Source organism: Astatotilapia calliptera, chromosome 11, assembly GCF_964374335.1.
Source record: "Astatotilapia calliptera chromosome 11, fAstCal68.1, whole genome shotgun sequence".
Lineage (NCBI taxonomy): Eukaryota > Metazoa > Chordata > Actinopteri > Cichliformes > Cichlidae > Astatotilapia > Astatotilapia calliptera.
This window is the reverse complement of record NC_137432.1, coordinates 30,164,718-30,179,029: the sequence shown is the minus strand read 5'-3', so window position 1 is coordinate 30,179,029 and position 14,312 is coordinate 30,164,718. Positions and strand designations below refer to the sequence as shown.

Below are 14,312 nucleotides of genomic sequence, written 5' to 3'. Positions count from 1 at the left end.
ACTGCAGAATGCTTGATACATTCATCATAAAAGGTTCAATTGAATGTTAGCTTGTGGTTAGTTGTAACTGAGCATTCTTCAGTGTTTATGTTAAACGCTGCTGGCCTTCTTTTTTTTTCCTTTAGGGTCTTTAATGACAGTTTCACCTATCATCTGAAAGACTACTGGTGGGAAATCACAGCTATTTAATGCCTTTTGGGACTGTCACCTTGGAGGTAGTGCAGAGAGTCACTGATCCAGCCTGTCATCATGTGAATCATTAAGGTCACATAGGTCAAGTATGAGTGAATTGCTTTGGAACAGATCTTAAAATGGCAAATTCGGGACTATACTGTACGTGGGCAGTTTTGAAATTCCTTCCAAGGCGATTCAACATCTACTCACACCATGACCCATGTTATCAGCTGATGGCTCATGCAACCCTGCGAATTGACTCTTGTGTTTCTTTTTGCTTGCTTAAAAAAATCTGTTGTTGCTGTTGTCTTCTGTTGGTTAAATGAAGATGGTACTGGGTCTTGCTCCTTCTCAGTATTTTCTGTATTCCACAGCTCCCATCTAGTTTTGCATTTAGAGCAACTGTGTAGGTCTTAAAGAGCTATGAAACAGAGCAACATCATGTTCACGTAGATAATGTGTGGGTGCAGATTGGAGTAGGGTTGTACAAAAAAGAACCCAAAACAAAAAAGAAATAAAAAGATCGATACTCAGATGCTAATTTATGCAGCAATTTAGATACTCATTTGTAACAGTATCAATACCAACAGTGCATGTCTTCACATCCTCTACCTGAGGCACTTCACACAGTACTACTGGAGACAGGCAGGCATCATTATAAGTTAATTATATTATTCCAAGACTCTAGTTTTTATTTTTATTTTAGTAAATTAAAGTAATTATGGTTTACTGACACTAAACTAAAGATCTAGTTTATTTTGTAGTTCAGCTTAGTAAGCTATAATAATTTTGCATTTCACCACACTGCAGCGTTTAGCTAGCACTGAGAGATAACAAAAAGGCATTAACAGCACAAAGTCAGTGTAGAGCATTTGATTGTTTCCCTCTAGGGGCAAGATTTATGTAGATTTTGTCTCTATAGAAGCAAAGGTCAAAGTTACAAAGAAAAAAAAGAATAATAATAATTTCAAATGATGTAAAACTGCTGAATAATAATGGATTGGATTTATATAGCGCTTTTCAAGGCACCCAAAGCGCTTTACAATGCCACTATTCATTCACACACTGGTGGAGGCAGCTACGGTTGTAGCCACAGCTGCCCTGGGGCAGACTGACAGAAGCGAGGCTGCCATATCGCGCCATCGGCCCCTCTGGCCAACACCAGTAGGCGGTAGGGTAAAGTGTCTTGCCCAAGGACACAACGACCAGGACAGAGAGCCCGGGGATCGACCGCCGACCTTCCGGTTACAGATGCGCTTCCCAACCCCCTGAGCCACGGTCGCCCCAATCAAAATGATGTAATAATATATTTTGTATGCTAGCTACATGACGTTTGCTTGTCCAGTGTCATCTGAAACAGCTCTTTTTCAGGTGTTGTATAACACAACAAACTGGATGCATATGTTCAGTGTATCAATGAGTACTTTCTATGTTGTACTCATTTAAATAATGCTTCTTAATGTCAAATGATAATATTGACCAAAACTTTCTTCAGATGAAATATAATTCAGCATCCAAATCCAGATCTTGATATACTTGCAAGCAAGTGTGGTTATATGTTATTTTTTTGATGAATTTAGCAACTTGGAGCAACTTCAGCTGATAAACCATCTTTTCTCTCCATTTTCTCTGCACTTTCTTGTTATCTGATGTCAGTGGCACCAGAGGAGTGTGTTCACTATGAACTGTGTTGAGCTGTGGAAGAATGGGAACTTGCTACCATGCCATCCAAATGAAAAATTGTAATAAATTTTTTATGCTTCTTTCTTTGTAAGAACTATTAAAACCTGAAAACAAGGAAACTCTGTCTTGGGTACTGGATTTGTATATATGTGTGTCTGCGTGGTAAAGGCTATTTTTAACAATGTGTGCATGTGAAGTTAGGTAATTGGCTTTGTTACTATGTCCATGTGGGAAGTTTGGATGTGGATGTGTGTGCGAATTACCCAGGGGAAAATTTTCAAAATGCATGAACCCAAGCATAAAGGTATTTATCTGTCACACCAAGACCTATGATTCTCCCCCTCGTTACCCATCAGCCCTATCACACAGCCGACCCGGCAATGGTTACACAGCTGACTGAGTGAGTGGAGCGGCCTTGTTGAACGCTGCTTTTGAAGATGATGCAACACGATGGACAAGCAAGCTTTTGCTTTAAAAGAAATGAATCTGCTGTTTTATTAAAGAGCTCACTGCTTGTCATGCAGCGTGAAAAAATCCAGCCGGGGGATGGAAGTCTTGAGAAACACGATAAAAGACGGGATAAAATCACCTGAACACGACTTCAATATAGTGGCGGTACAGTTGATCCTGGGGTTTTACAAAGGAAAGAGACTGTGAAGTGTAAATAAGCACGCATCACACCTTTCCTGAATGCTGATGTTTAGTACTGTAGACATTTAAACATGTAAACAACTTCAGGCTGACGAATGAATCAAATCAATGTAAATGTATCAATTATTTTAAATTGCAACATCACATTTATGGAACTTGTATAACTCAAGCATCTAAAGGCGTGACATAATTGAAATAACCATGTGATAATAGGCAGAGGCTAAAATTTCACCTCAGTCCAGCTACCTTGAAAGGTTATTCTATTCTATTCTATTCTATTCTATTCTATTATGGCTTAATTTACCACTAACAAGTTTCTCCTGTATTTCTAAACCATTTCTAGCATTGCACCATTTTATTCTTTGTGGGGAAAGTGTCCTAGCTTGAAAGAGCTTCAGACAAGAAGCAGACAAGAATGATTAGCTTTCTTAGCTACACCTAGTTTAGCTGTTGCTGCTGTTTTACTTCAGCTCTCTTGGCTGAAAAGACACAAAACATAACAAAACAAAGAGTTTTTCTTTCCCGCTGTATCCAACTGCGTGCTCATAGAGGGATTGTTGGGGCTTTAAGTTGACTATTGTTGTGATTTGGCATTAAATAAATAAAACTGAACTAAATTGAATGGGCCACTTTATTAGGTACACCTTGCTAGTACCTGTATTGGATCCCCTTTTACCTTCAGAACCGCCTTAATTTTTCATGCCATAGATTCAACAATGTGCTGGAAACCTTTTGTAGAGATTTTGATCTATATTGACATGATAGCATATAACAGTGGAAATTTGTTGCGTGTCCCATTCTATCACATCTCAAAGATGCTCTATTTGATTGAGATCTGGTTTCTGCAGAGGCCATTAGACTCACTGTTGTGTTAAAAGAAAAGCACTGTGAGGGGATTTGTGATCTATCCTCATGGACAAAATACAGACAATATTGTGTTGACAGTGCGTAATGTAAATGGTCAAATTTAAATACAAAGTGCCATAAACTACCAAAAGCCTGTTTCTGGTAACCCAAAATAATTTTAGAAGAATATTCTGAAGAGGCGAGGCTGCCGGACACTGGCGCCACCGGGCCCTCTGACCACCACCGGCAGGTGAAGTGTCTTGCCCAAGGACACAACGACCGAGACTGTCCAAGCCGGGGCTCGAACCGTCAACCTTCCGATTACAAGGCGAACATCGTGTCTCTAGAGTGGATTGTATTTGCATCACATTTCTATCTGAAAATATTTTATAGGCAGTATTATGTACTTTAAGACATGCAATGATTATTTTAATTTAAAATAGTAAGACACAATCACCTTATAGTCAAAAATCATAAACTGTCTCTCACTGTCATCGGTTACTACTAAAACAGACAAATGCACTTATCCAAATATCCAAAAGAGGGCATACTATAACCTCATGTGGCTGCCAAAAGCAGTCACCGATACAGAGTGCATGTCCATACTAATCCAGTCTGTGGTGTGCTTGTGAAAAAAATTACATTTGAAGTGAGATAACAGAAAATCTTAAAATTATAATAAATGTGATAATAATACCAAACCTAACTTTGTTTAACTCACCCACATCTTGCACCACATCATTATCTCAAATGGAGCTAAGAGGCAACAATACAAATATGCATTTAATGCCATATTTAAAAACACACGACTTACAGAACCAGGACTTAATACCACTTGTGTAATTCTTTAAGAAGCATTGCTAATTCACATGACATTCTACATAAATAAAAGTTGTCAGTTGCTCAGCTTTACAAGGAAACCACACAACCCACTTCCTTGATCCATGTGGCTAAGATGGACTGCAGTGTTAACAGATGTAGAAACAACTGAAACCAAATGGCAGTTGTTGACCTAAGTTTATATTCATGTAGAAACCTCAAATCACTGATCCTTTACAGGTGGTCATCTAAACAGTGCCACGGTTTCAAGGAGGAAGCCAAATGTGAAATGGTCCCACCAGTGACAGTAAATCAGTCTCAACTCAGAGCTTTCCCCTTCAGGCCGTGAAAAAAAATCCACACAGACTGCTAAGAGCACATATAAACAATAAAAGCAACTTTAATGCTGATGTGTACAACTACATGAGATTGGAAGATGTACTTTATTACTGCAAGAGTAATTACAAAAAAAAATTAAACGGGTTCTTCTTGTTCTTGTAAATGGGGTGTGGACTAACACATCACCTTTGTTCACTTTGAAGTGTAAAGAGCAGTGTAGCAAGAACTTCTGCCACACAATAGCATCAAATCAACCCAGCAACAAATCACTTGTTGGTTCCAGCAACTCAAAGATAAAGATTGCTGGATTTATTTGTCTTACTTTACAGTCATTAAAAAAAAAACGACTATCAGACACAGGAGACTCTGATGCACAGTACAGCTTAAAGATTAGATCACTAGTTAAAAAAACAGCAGACATATTAAGCAGACAATACACCACAGACCCATTCTGTATACCACACCCACATTCCCTGCCCTTAATTTCTCACAGTCATTTATTTAACCAAAACTATCAAAACACATTTCATATGTAATCACCATTGCACATTTTAGCCAACAGAAAATATATATAACTATCAGTTTTTCAATTGGAGATAATCTCATTACAAGTCTCACTCACAGAGCTTACAGTGAGCATAATGCATACCAAAATCCACAACATCTAGGTTTGCACTTGAAATTGATATTTTTAAAAATAAATTTGGAACTAAGCATACGCTAATGGAAAGTTTTAATTTGGAAATAACTCAAAACTAATCAATTCCTTAAAAAAAATTTATATCCTGTTACATACCATGCAATGTCTACTGCACCTAAACTCAGTCTACTCTTTAAGCTGAGTGAACATACAACTATTTTGTAACTCTCCCAGATACTCTCATTTGCTGTTAAACTTGACATCATCAAACTTGACTATCTTTCCATCACGAGTCACCACCTCGGTCTGCTCCCATGAACCCATTTCCCCGTTTTTCTCCTCAAAACGCCGCACCACCACCCTCCCTGTCGTTGGCAGGTTGCAGGGAAGATCCTTGGCAGCTTCGTGTAACAACTTCATTTTCCTGAGGTCCTGTGCGAGTTCTGATCCACCTTTCGGCACCAGATCGTGATTTTTGTTCTTGTCCTCTTGCCTCTGTGGGGAAGGAGGAAGGTGCACTCCAGTCCGAGGCAAAGGTTTTATCTCTGGTCTAGGAGAACGTTCAAATATCCGCCCTGTAGGCTTATTCATAGGTGACTGATGTATGTCAAACTTGTTTAACGGTGATGGATCCCTGTTAAGTGGAGAAACACCTCGGTTTATCGGCGATAAGTCCCTGATTAGCGGAGATGCAGCTTGATTGATTGGTGATGGGTCCCTGATTGGCAGATGTGCATCTCTGTTCGGAGGTGATGGGGACTGGTTTCTGGCATTAAAGTGAGGTGTAGGTGGTTTAAGATGATCTTTTTGAATGGGTGTGTTGGTGACAATGCCCATTCCTGCAGCTCTTCGAATATCACTAATGACCCCGCCCATAGAGGCCCTCAGAGATGGATTCTGGTCCACCATCCTACACACAGCAGGGCAGTATGGTTGGTCCTTTAAAACATCCTTGATTTTGTCAGGACAGACGCTGGGTGTGTACAGACGAATCCGGGCACAGAGCTCAGCTATGATTTTTCCCATGGCCCAGACGTCTGAACGCTGATCTCTCTGGCTACCCCTCTGCAGCACCTCAGGAGCCGAGTAAGCCTCGTTCCCCATGTCCACTGCAGAGTTTAGACCACGTCTGAAGAACTTGGCCAGTCCCAGATCAATAATTACTGCTCTGTTCGTGTTATGCTCCACCTAAAGAACAAACATTGTTCAGCAAACATTAAATATTGACTAAAAAAAATACACCTCATACAGCTTTATACGGTGGATAATGTGCAACCAGCTTCTGCTCAGAGATAGTTTCTCTGAAGAGTCTGCACAGAATTACCAGCTTTTCTATTTATTGATTTTTTTTATTTTTTTTATCTGGTTCTGTTGATCTTTAGCTGACTGTCTTTTCAGATTCTTGTTTTGTTGTTAAAGCATTTTGTAATCTTGTGATTTTGAAAAGCGACAAAGAATATGGGATGGTGTTTTTTTGCCATGATCAGTTTTATGATACCAGCCACACGTATGTCTTTAAAGTTTTGAGACAAGTATATGCGTAACGAGCCATTCGTAGTTTCACTGTGACAGACGCATGTGCTTTGCCCTACATTACTTAATCTCTGAGACAACCAAAGCTTGCGTAAGTTGACTTTGACATTGCAAATAAAAAAGAAAAAAACAAACAAATGACAAAAACTTCTTTACCTACCAGAGGGATAAGACTTATTCAGAGTCGACATATGCTCAAATCTGCATGTTAAAAAGAAACATTGTGATAAAAGAAATCTAAATTTCCACTCACCATAATGTTTTCAGGCTTGAGATCTTGATGGACAATGTCTCTGGAGTGTAGATGAAGCAGCCCTTCACACATGCCGACAATGATTGTGCCTTTATTAGCTGGAGTCATCTGTGTGGTAAAAATAAATATGAGACCAATTTTAGGACGACCAGGGTCACATTGACTTTCATGCTTACCTGAGTTGGAAATCTTTAAACTACTTATTAAAGTGTGAAATAAATTAGGCAATTGCATGCTAAAATACATAAAATGTTACACAACAGAAGATAATAGGTAATATTACAACAGCAATTGTTCTTGGTTTATACCCTACACAAAACACACAGCAAAGCAAAGGAGTGAGTCAAAGGGCAGTGGTGACCTGCAAACCATGCAAACAATTTTTCTTAATTTCAACTTTCATTTCTTTTGTCTTTTTTCTAGTAACCTCACCGATATTTTAGACTTTGACGCCTTGAAGATGGTGGTCTCCAAGTCCTCTCCGAAGACAAACTCTAGTGGAATGATCCATTTTCCATCTTTAAGAATTATTTTGCCCAGAAGCCTCACTATGTTGGGATGTTTTGACTTGCTGCAGATCAGTGGTAACAAGTCATGGAGAAAAGAAGATTTTGACAAAATCAAAACAAAATAAACTGGGCGTTTTCTTTTTCTAAAACATTCAAAACCACCTGGATCATCTAGCATCAGGTGAGGGAATTATGTGCAAACATTCAGGTTTTGATTCAGAGGCCACTAGATGAGTCAGGCCTTCAGGCCACTCTCATGAAGTCTTTTTCTAGTTGTATTGATCAGATTGATTAATCAGAGACATTCACATCAGTGGCCTGCTGAAGATCATTTTGTAGGACTCTGGCAGTGCTCATGCTACCAGTAGTGACACTGACCCTAGCTAAATGCAAAACTTGTGAAAGAAAAATTGGTCAATAATGCTAAAGAGGAAAAAGATGTCAGTGTCTTCCACCTGTAAAACCACTCCTGATTTGGGTGTTATCTCATTGTTGCTCCTCTAGTAAAGCTGTTGTTAGTGTCATTAATACTACAGCAGCTGAAACTGATTAACAACAACCTCTGCTACTTAACTGGCCATATCAATACCCCAGACGTTTAATTGACTTTATGCTGTACTCTTATTAAATAGTATTACTTTAATTTTTTAGCAGTTAATTAACACATAGTCAAGACCACCTGATGAAGATAAAACAGAGCATCAGAATAGAGAAGAAAGTTGATTAAAGTACATTTGAAAATGGGGTGGTTGGTTGATGGCAGTGTTTCAGAAACTGCTGATCTACCCCTTCTTTAAATGCCTTGTTGATATCAGAGGCCTAAGGAAAATGGTTCAAGCTGGCAGGTAGGCAACAGAAATTCAAACCATGAGCTTGCTTTGAATAAGTACCTGGCAAGAGTGGGAAGGGAAAACTCCCTTTTACAGTAACAAGAACAAACCTCATAATACTGCCTAGGTAGGTAGGTAGGTAGGTAGGTAGGTAGGTAGGTAGGTAGGTAGGTAGGTAGGTAGGTAGGTAGATAGATAGATAGATAGATAGATAGATAGATAGATAGATAGATAGATAGATAGATAGATAGATAGTAGGGGTGCAACGATATTCGTATTGATATTGAACCGTTCGATACAGTGCTTTCGGTTCGGTACGCATATGTATCGAACAATACAAAATTTGTAATTTATTTTATCAACTTTCCTTCTGACGATGCTGTCTGTGTTGAGCGCTCAGTGAATCTGCGTTCGACTGCTCCGCCTAGGCTCGACAGTGCAGCCTAGGCGGAGTAGTCGAACGCAGATTCACTGAGCGCTCAACACAGACAGCATCGTCAGAAGGAAGAGCGCAGGGCAAGCTAGCGAGACAGAAGTTAAGCTCTCCTTGCAACATGGACCTCCCCCACCCTCATTCAGATCTGGCGTTTGGAATTATTTTGGTTTTCATGTGACGTATGACCCTGAAGGTAAGCGAGTCATGGACTAAAGTAAAACAGTATGTTGGATGTGCCATGCAATGCTCAATTACATGGGTGGGAGCTAGTGTGTTAGCGCAGTTAGCTCGTTAACGTGTTGGCCGTCTAGCCCCATGCACGGAGCGATCGGCGGTAGCTCGTTAACGGAGATTTGCCGTGTTGTGGCTTTAAGGTAATTTCAACGAGATTAACCTGAAAGCACTAGTGGGTACACAACGAATATGACTGCACATTTACGCCGACATCATCCTAGTGCAAAGACAAGTGGAAGCAGAAAAAAAACAAGCAACCATGCTACTAACTGTAGCCGAGTCATTTAGACAGCTGTTAGCACATGATTCTCCTTATGCTGCTGAGAATATAGCCCAGAAGAAGCGGATAGTATAGCTTTTATTTTGGAAAGAGACATTTCTCTGTAATAAACTCTCTTTTCCAAAGATGAGTGATTCCTCAATCAGATACAGGGCTCGCAATATCGCTAGCCCGACGTCCCGGGGCTAGCGATTTTTTCAGTCCGGCTACCAAAATCTAGCTCTGCCCTGCCCGTCGGGCTATTGTAGGAAGGAATAATATATGTCAATGCTTTTGCATTCTTTCAGAAATGTAGCTGGGTAATTATGTCATTGGCATCGGTGAGAAACTGTCAATATGTGACATATTGAAATCGCGTTTGAATTTGCGCTTGTTTTTTTGCTTTCACTTTGCAATCGCGCGAACTGTGTATAGAGAGCGACAGCACTGATCTGTGAGTGATGATAATTTGTGCACCAATTCCTCTGACATCATCTTATTAATTGTTAGCTTACTATGCAAACATGACAAGTGAAATCTCCCGCAGCTTAAACATGTGAGAGGTTGATCGCGCAGAGAATCACTGAGCTTATGTGAGTGCGTGTGTAAAAGCAGCAGTATATATATTTTAGTTCTGCTGAGCCAAATAAGACAGGTCAGGGTGAAGAAGTGACAGCCAAAGAAAAGCTTACCACAAAACGGAAAAGTTATGACAAATCAGACTATAAGGCAAAAAGAAAGTGCAGCTTTATGGTTTCATGGACAAAAGAATTTCTGTGGCTGCAATATGACGAGCTAAATAACCAGGGCTGGTAAGTGGTCCGCAGGTGCGCATTCGCTGTCAAAATAAAAAACACGCACAAGGGTTAGGGTTAAATTTAAAAACTGTACTTTTGAGTTAAAATATATATTTATAATTTTAATAAATGACAAATTAAAAAGGCATCAACATTTTTTTTGTATCGAAAAAATATCGAACCGTGACACCAAAGTATCGAACCGAACCGTGAATTTTGTGTATCGTTGCACCCCTAATAGATAGATAGATAGATAGATAGATAGATAGATAGATAGATAGATAGATAGATAGATAGATAGATAGATAGATAGATACCTTTATAATGATCTAAAGAATGACCAGAACTCAGTTTTTTTCTCAAAGCACCTCAAGGTTGTGGTGCAAAAGGAGATTTTGATCATACAAGTACAGATCTGCAGCACATGTGTGAAGCTATGATGCCAATATCAACAAAAATCTCTGAGCAATGTTTCAAGCACTTTGTGGAGAGAGTTTAAGGCAGTTCTGAGTGTAGAAGGCCGACAAGTCTTGGCCAGTAGGTGTTTGTGCAATTCACATTTTTTACACCATGATGCTCTTTGGTTATAGCCCAGAAATGACAATGCTAATATGTAGTAAATAGAAGGTATGAAATAAATACTTACTGGGGACCCATGTAACCAGCTTTAAATCAATTATCAGTGATGTGACTGTTAATGCATAAAGAACATGCTTTTTGCCTATAAAAAACATGCAGAATGATAGTTTTCTCTGTTTAGCAATAAAAAGCATATAAACAGTTACATTTAGTTAAAAGCAAGCAAAAAAGTATTAAATGTCTGTCAGCAATTACACCGTCTGCCATATATTTTATACAACTATGTTTTGTAATAATGTCATATTGCTGTTTTTGTCTTTGAAAATATTAACCATGCTTAATATGCTTACTTGTACACTTCACTCTCTCTCTCCAGATCCTTCCAGCTGATGAGATGCTGAGGAACTTTCTTAATAGCAGCCCAGGTATCATTGTACTTCTCCTTGTACACTTTCCCAAAACAGCCCTCTGCAAGGGTGCTGGTGGAGTACGCCATCTAGGAGATGCTGTGAGAGCCTTAGAGTGAGGGGAGGGTCATTTTACTCACAAAACAAAGAATGATAGAATTGATAACAAGGAGTATATTCTGTAGTATATTCAGGTTTGGTGACAACTACAATGTTTAGTTATATGATATAAGCGTGAGTAATTGTAATACAAGCCAGTAAATATTTATGTTTGGTGGAGAACGATTGTGAGTAATACCCTGTACTTTCAGTGCTTTTGATGATCTTGAAATCACTCTGTTCTGTTTCTGGTACTAGCTGCTGTGACTTTTGGTACTTTCCACTTTAGACATTGATAAAACAACAATTCAGTAAAGCAATTCAGGACAGCAAGGTTATTTTACGGACTATAAAATATGACTTATTATTATTAAATATGACTAATATGCTTCTTAAACCACATTGTGAGTATCCTTAATGATCAAGATTAAATATAAAATATTAGTAGCTAACATAGCAGTAACTATCTAGAGATATTGCTTGATACATAAAAGTAAAAGTAAAAAGCAAATAAACTCAGGTGATTTAAACAGCACTGACTATATTTATGTTTAGCGTATTGCCATTTTAACTTACAGCAAATAAAATGTGTTTACCTTTTTCAGATCTCACTGAGATATCGAACGTAATCACAAACAAACTGAGACTGAAAAACTGCTCTCACTCACCTTTCAACCTAACATTCATTGGTGTCAGCAGACTGTCAGACATAAACTTCAGTTAAAAAAAATATTCCCTGGAAGGGTGTTACCACTCTTGAGTAATACCGTAGATTCCTTACCGGAAAATTCTTAAGAAGAATGAAAATGTTCCACAGACTGATAATCTCACTGAACTACCATTTTGTTTCCCTCAAATTATAATTAATTTATTTAATTAGAAATACAGTTTGGGCAGTGAGCACCTGAATAGTAAAGTTCAGGCAGGCTGTTCTCAGTAACTCAGCTGTAACTGAAGCTGTTGTATAAATAAAGACACCAGGACCCTGATCTACAACCACACTTATCATTTCAAATATTCTGACAGCAGAGTGACTTGATGTCAGGATTATACAACAGGTTTTCAAAGAGCCAGAGAGCTGTGTAGTCAAAACAGGAAGGAAATGTTGACAGACTGGTCAGTTCACAAGAGAAGAGATTGAAGAAGGCAGTTTTTAACTTTCAAAATAGTCCTTATTATCAAGAACATTTGCAGTCACAGTATCTGAATGACTAAAGTTGATCACAGTATAGCAAATCATTTTCACTTAAGACAAACTCAAGGTTTTACAAACATACATGAGAAGCTCCTCAGTAAACACACTTTTCAATTACTTAATTGTACTTAAATTTAAAACCACTCAAAGCTAAAATATATATAATCTTTGATCCTTTTTGTTCTTGAATCTCTAAACCACAAAAGATTCTCTTCCTACCTTTATGCTGTTGAGGGAACGCAGCTCTGTCAGGTCTGAACACGAGTTGACGTTGTTAGCGCTCTTTAAACCTGTTCCACACCTTCCTGAATCTGATTCATGGCCCCAAGCAAAGCCAGTCCTATCCTGTAGCACACTAATTACAAGTGAAGAAAGAAGCACAGCGTAAATACAAATGCAGGTATGAGATAATGTTTGATAAACAGGACACATGCTGTCACAGTGGGAGAGAAGACAGAGCCAGAGACCAGAGTTTTAACATTTGGATGACCGTGTGGAAAACAAAATAGCAGCAACATCCATAATAAATATAACAGCAGTGCTAGTGGTTATATGTATACATATACATGTGTACATCTAAAAATGCTAAAATGAAAAAGAAGGGATGATGAAATATGCAGATATGTCCTTATGCAAATTATTAACTGGTACAATTACCTACCAAAATACTTAAATTACCATCAGCCTTAGCTGTCTTGTGCTTTAGACTGAAACTGCTGAATACAAGCTGAGCCAATGTGAGCACAAACCTAATAATAGTTCAAAACCTGCTAACACTAGCGTGCTGCTAGTGTTAGCAGATTTTGAACTATTATTAGGTTTTTAACAAAACTATGAATGAACACATATGGAATTATCTAGTAAACAAAAAAGTGTGAAATTATTCAAAACATGTTTTATTCTTCAAAATAGCCACCCTTTGCTCCCACCCCCCCAATCATAACAAGGATAAGCACAAGAAAATGTATGCATGGGTGGATGGATGGATATCTTTTCTATAATTCCATATACCTTGCTTCATGTATTTGATATCTTTAGTATGCATCTACAATGTAGAAAGTAGGGATGGACCGATCAGATTTTACGTATCGGTATCGGTCCGATAATGACCTAAATTACTGGATCGGATATTGGAGAGAAATAAAACATGTAATCCAATTAATTAAATATCAGGAAAGCACCTCACAAAACTTGTGACATGGCGTAACTCAGCTCATAACCGTAGCACGTCGGAGCAGTATGCGTCACGTGATAGAGCGGCTGTGGCGTGCGAGGCCTGTCAGCGGTCTGGTTGAGCACTTGGAGCCTCGCTACGTGCTTCCAAACCGGCATTTCATCTCCGAGATAGCTATCCCTGAGAAGTAAAGCAAGTGTGTAAGTTCATCTCTGAATGTTTGTAAAGCATTTCCATGTTAAGCTTAACAACCGATATATGGAGCGACTGCCTCTCTCTCTCCTGCTGCTACTTCAGTCATGAAAATGATCAATGATCGGCTTTTCTGTCACAAGTCCGTCTCTCTTGTTTGTTTATCGCCCACTTTGCACCACAAAGAGGAAACAAGCAGCAAAACGACTGCAGCAGATGCCACGAGAGAAAGCGGGCGAGCGAAAGAAAGAAAGAAAGAAAGAAAGAAAGAGTGAAAGCGAGTTTTTGTGAGACATTAGTGACATTTAGCGAGGCTATAGTTAGTGTGTGGTGTAGTCATTGTTTTGTTTTGTGTGTCAGTTACACTGATGGATGTCACATTTGCTCCAAAAAAAGCCACTAAAGGCAAATTCCAGTGTAAATGCTGTCTCCACATGTAAAACTGGACTGATACAGCTCCTGTTGACAGACCTGCAGGGTTTAGGCCAGTGGTGTTCTCCTCTGTCTTATAGTGGACAGAAACATTTTTTTTGGAGTGGCACAAGTAATTTTTGTGCCTTCTTATTTGATGCAGAACACCTGATTGTTCTGTAAATAGATTTAAATGGTTATATAAAAAACGCCTGAGGCCTTGGCTGCATTTTTAGGTAAATAGTTCCATAT

The 14,312-nt window shown here is 38.8% G+C and overlaps 1 protein-coding gene across 2 annotated transcripts; it reads right to left on the bottom strand.

Moving 5' to 3' along the window:
• Positions 1-4,555: 4,555 nt before the first annotated feature.
• Positions 4,556-12,640, bottom strand: LOC113031771 (uncharacterized). 2 transcript variants are annotated; one of them, XM_026184175.2, is made up of 5 exons: positions 12,503-12,640; positions 10,933-11,098; positions 7,371-7,509; positions 6,939-7,046; positions 4,556-6,340 (listed from the first exon to the last, which is right to left on the bottom strand). In XM_026184175.2, the coding sequence occupies exons 2-5, from the start codon at positions 11,076-11,078 to the stop codon at positions 5,393-5,395; spliced, it is 1,341 nt and encodes a 446-aa protein (XP_026039960.2). In that variant the 5' UTR covers positions 11,079-11,098; positions 12,503-12,640; the 3' UTR covers positions 4,556-5,392. The 2 variants fall into 2 exon arrangements, with proteins under 2 accessions (XP_026039960.2, XP_026039961.2); XM_026184176.2 differs by having other exon boundaries at positions 10,933-11,088.
• Positions 12,641-14,312: the final 1,672 nt, after the last annotated feature.

Bases quoted from the DNA above. Each gene is read 5' to 3' on its own strand.
- LOC113031771 (XM_026184175.2), bottom strand. From the start codon at position 11,078: ATGGCGTACTCCACCAGCACCCTTGCAGAGGGCTGTTTTGGGAAAGTG. The intron at 7,510-10,932 runs GTAAGCATATTA...ACTGATCTGCAG, and splicing joins AGAGAGAGTGAAGTGTACAA to CAAGTCAAAACATCCCAACA. The intron at 6,341-6,938 runs GTGAGTGGAAAT...TTTGTTCTTTAG, and splicing joins TCAAGCCTGAAAACATTATG to GTGGAGCATAACACGAACAG.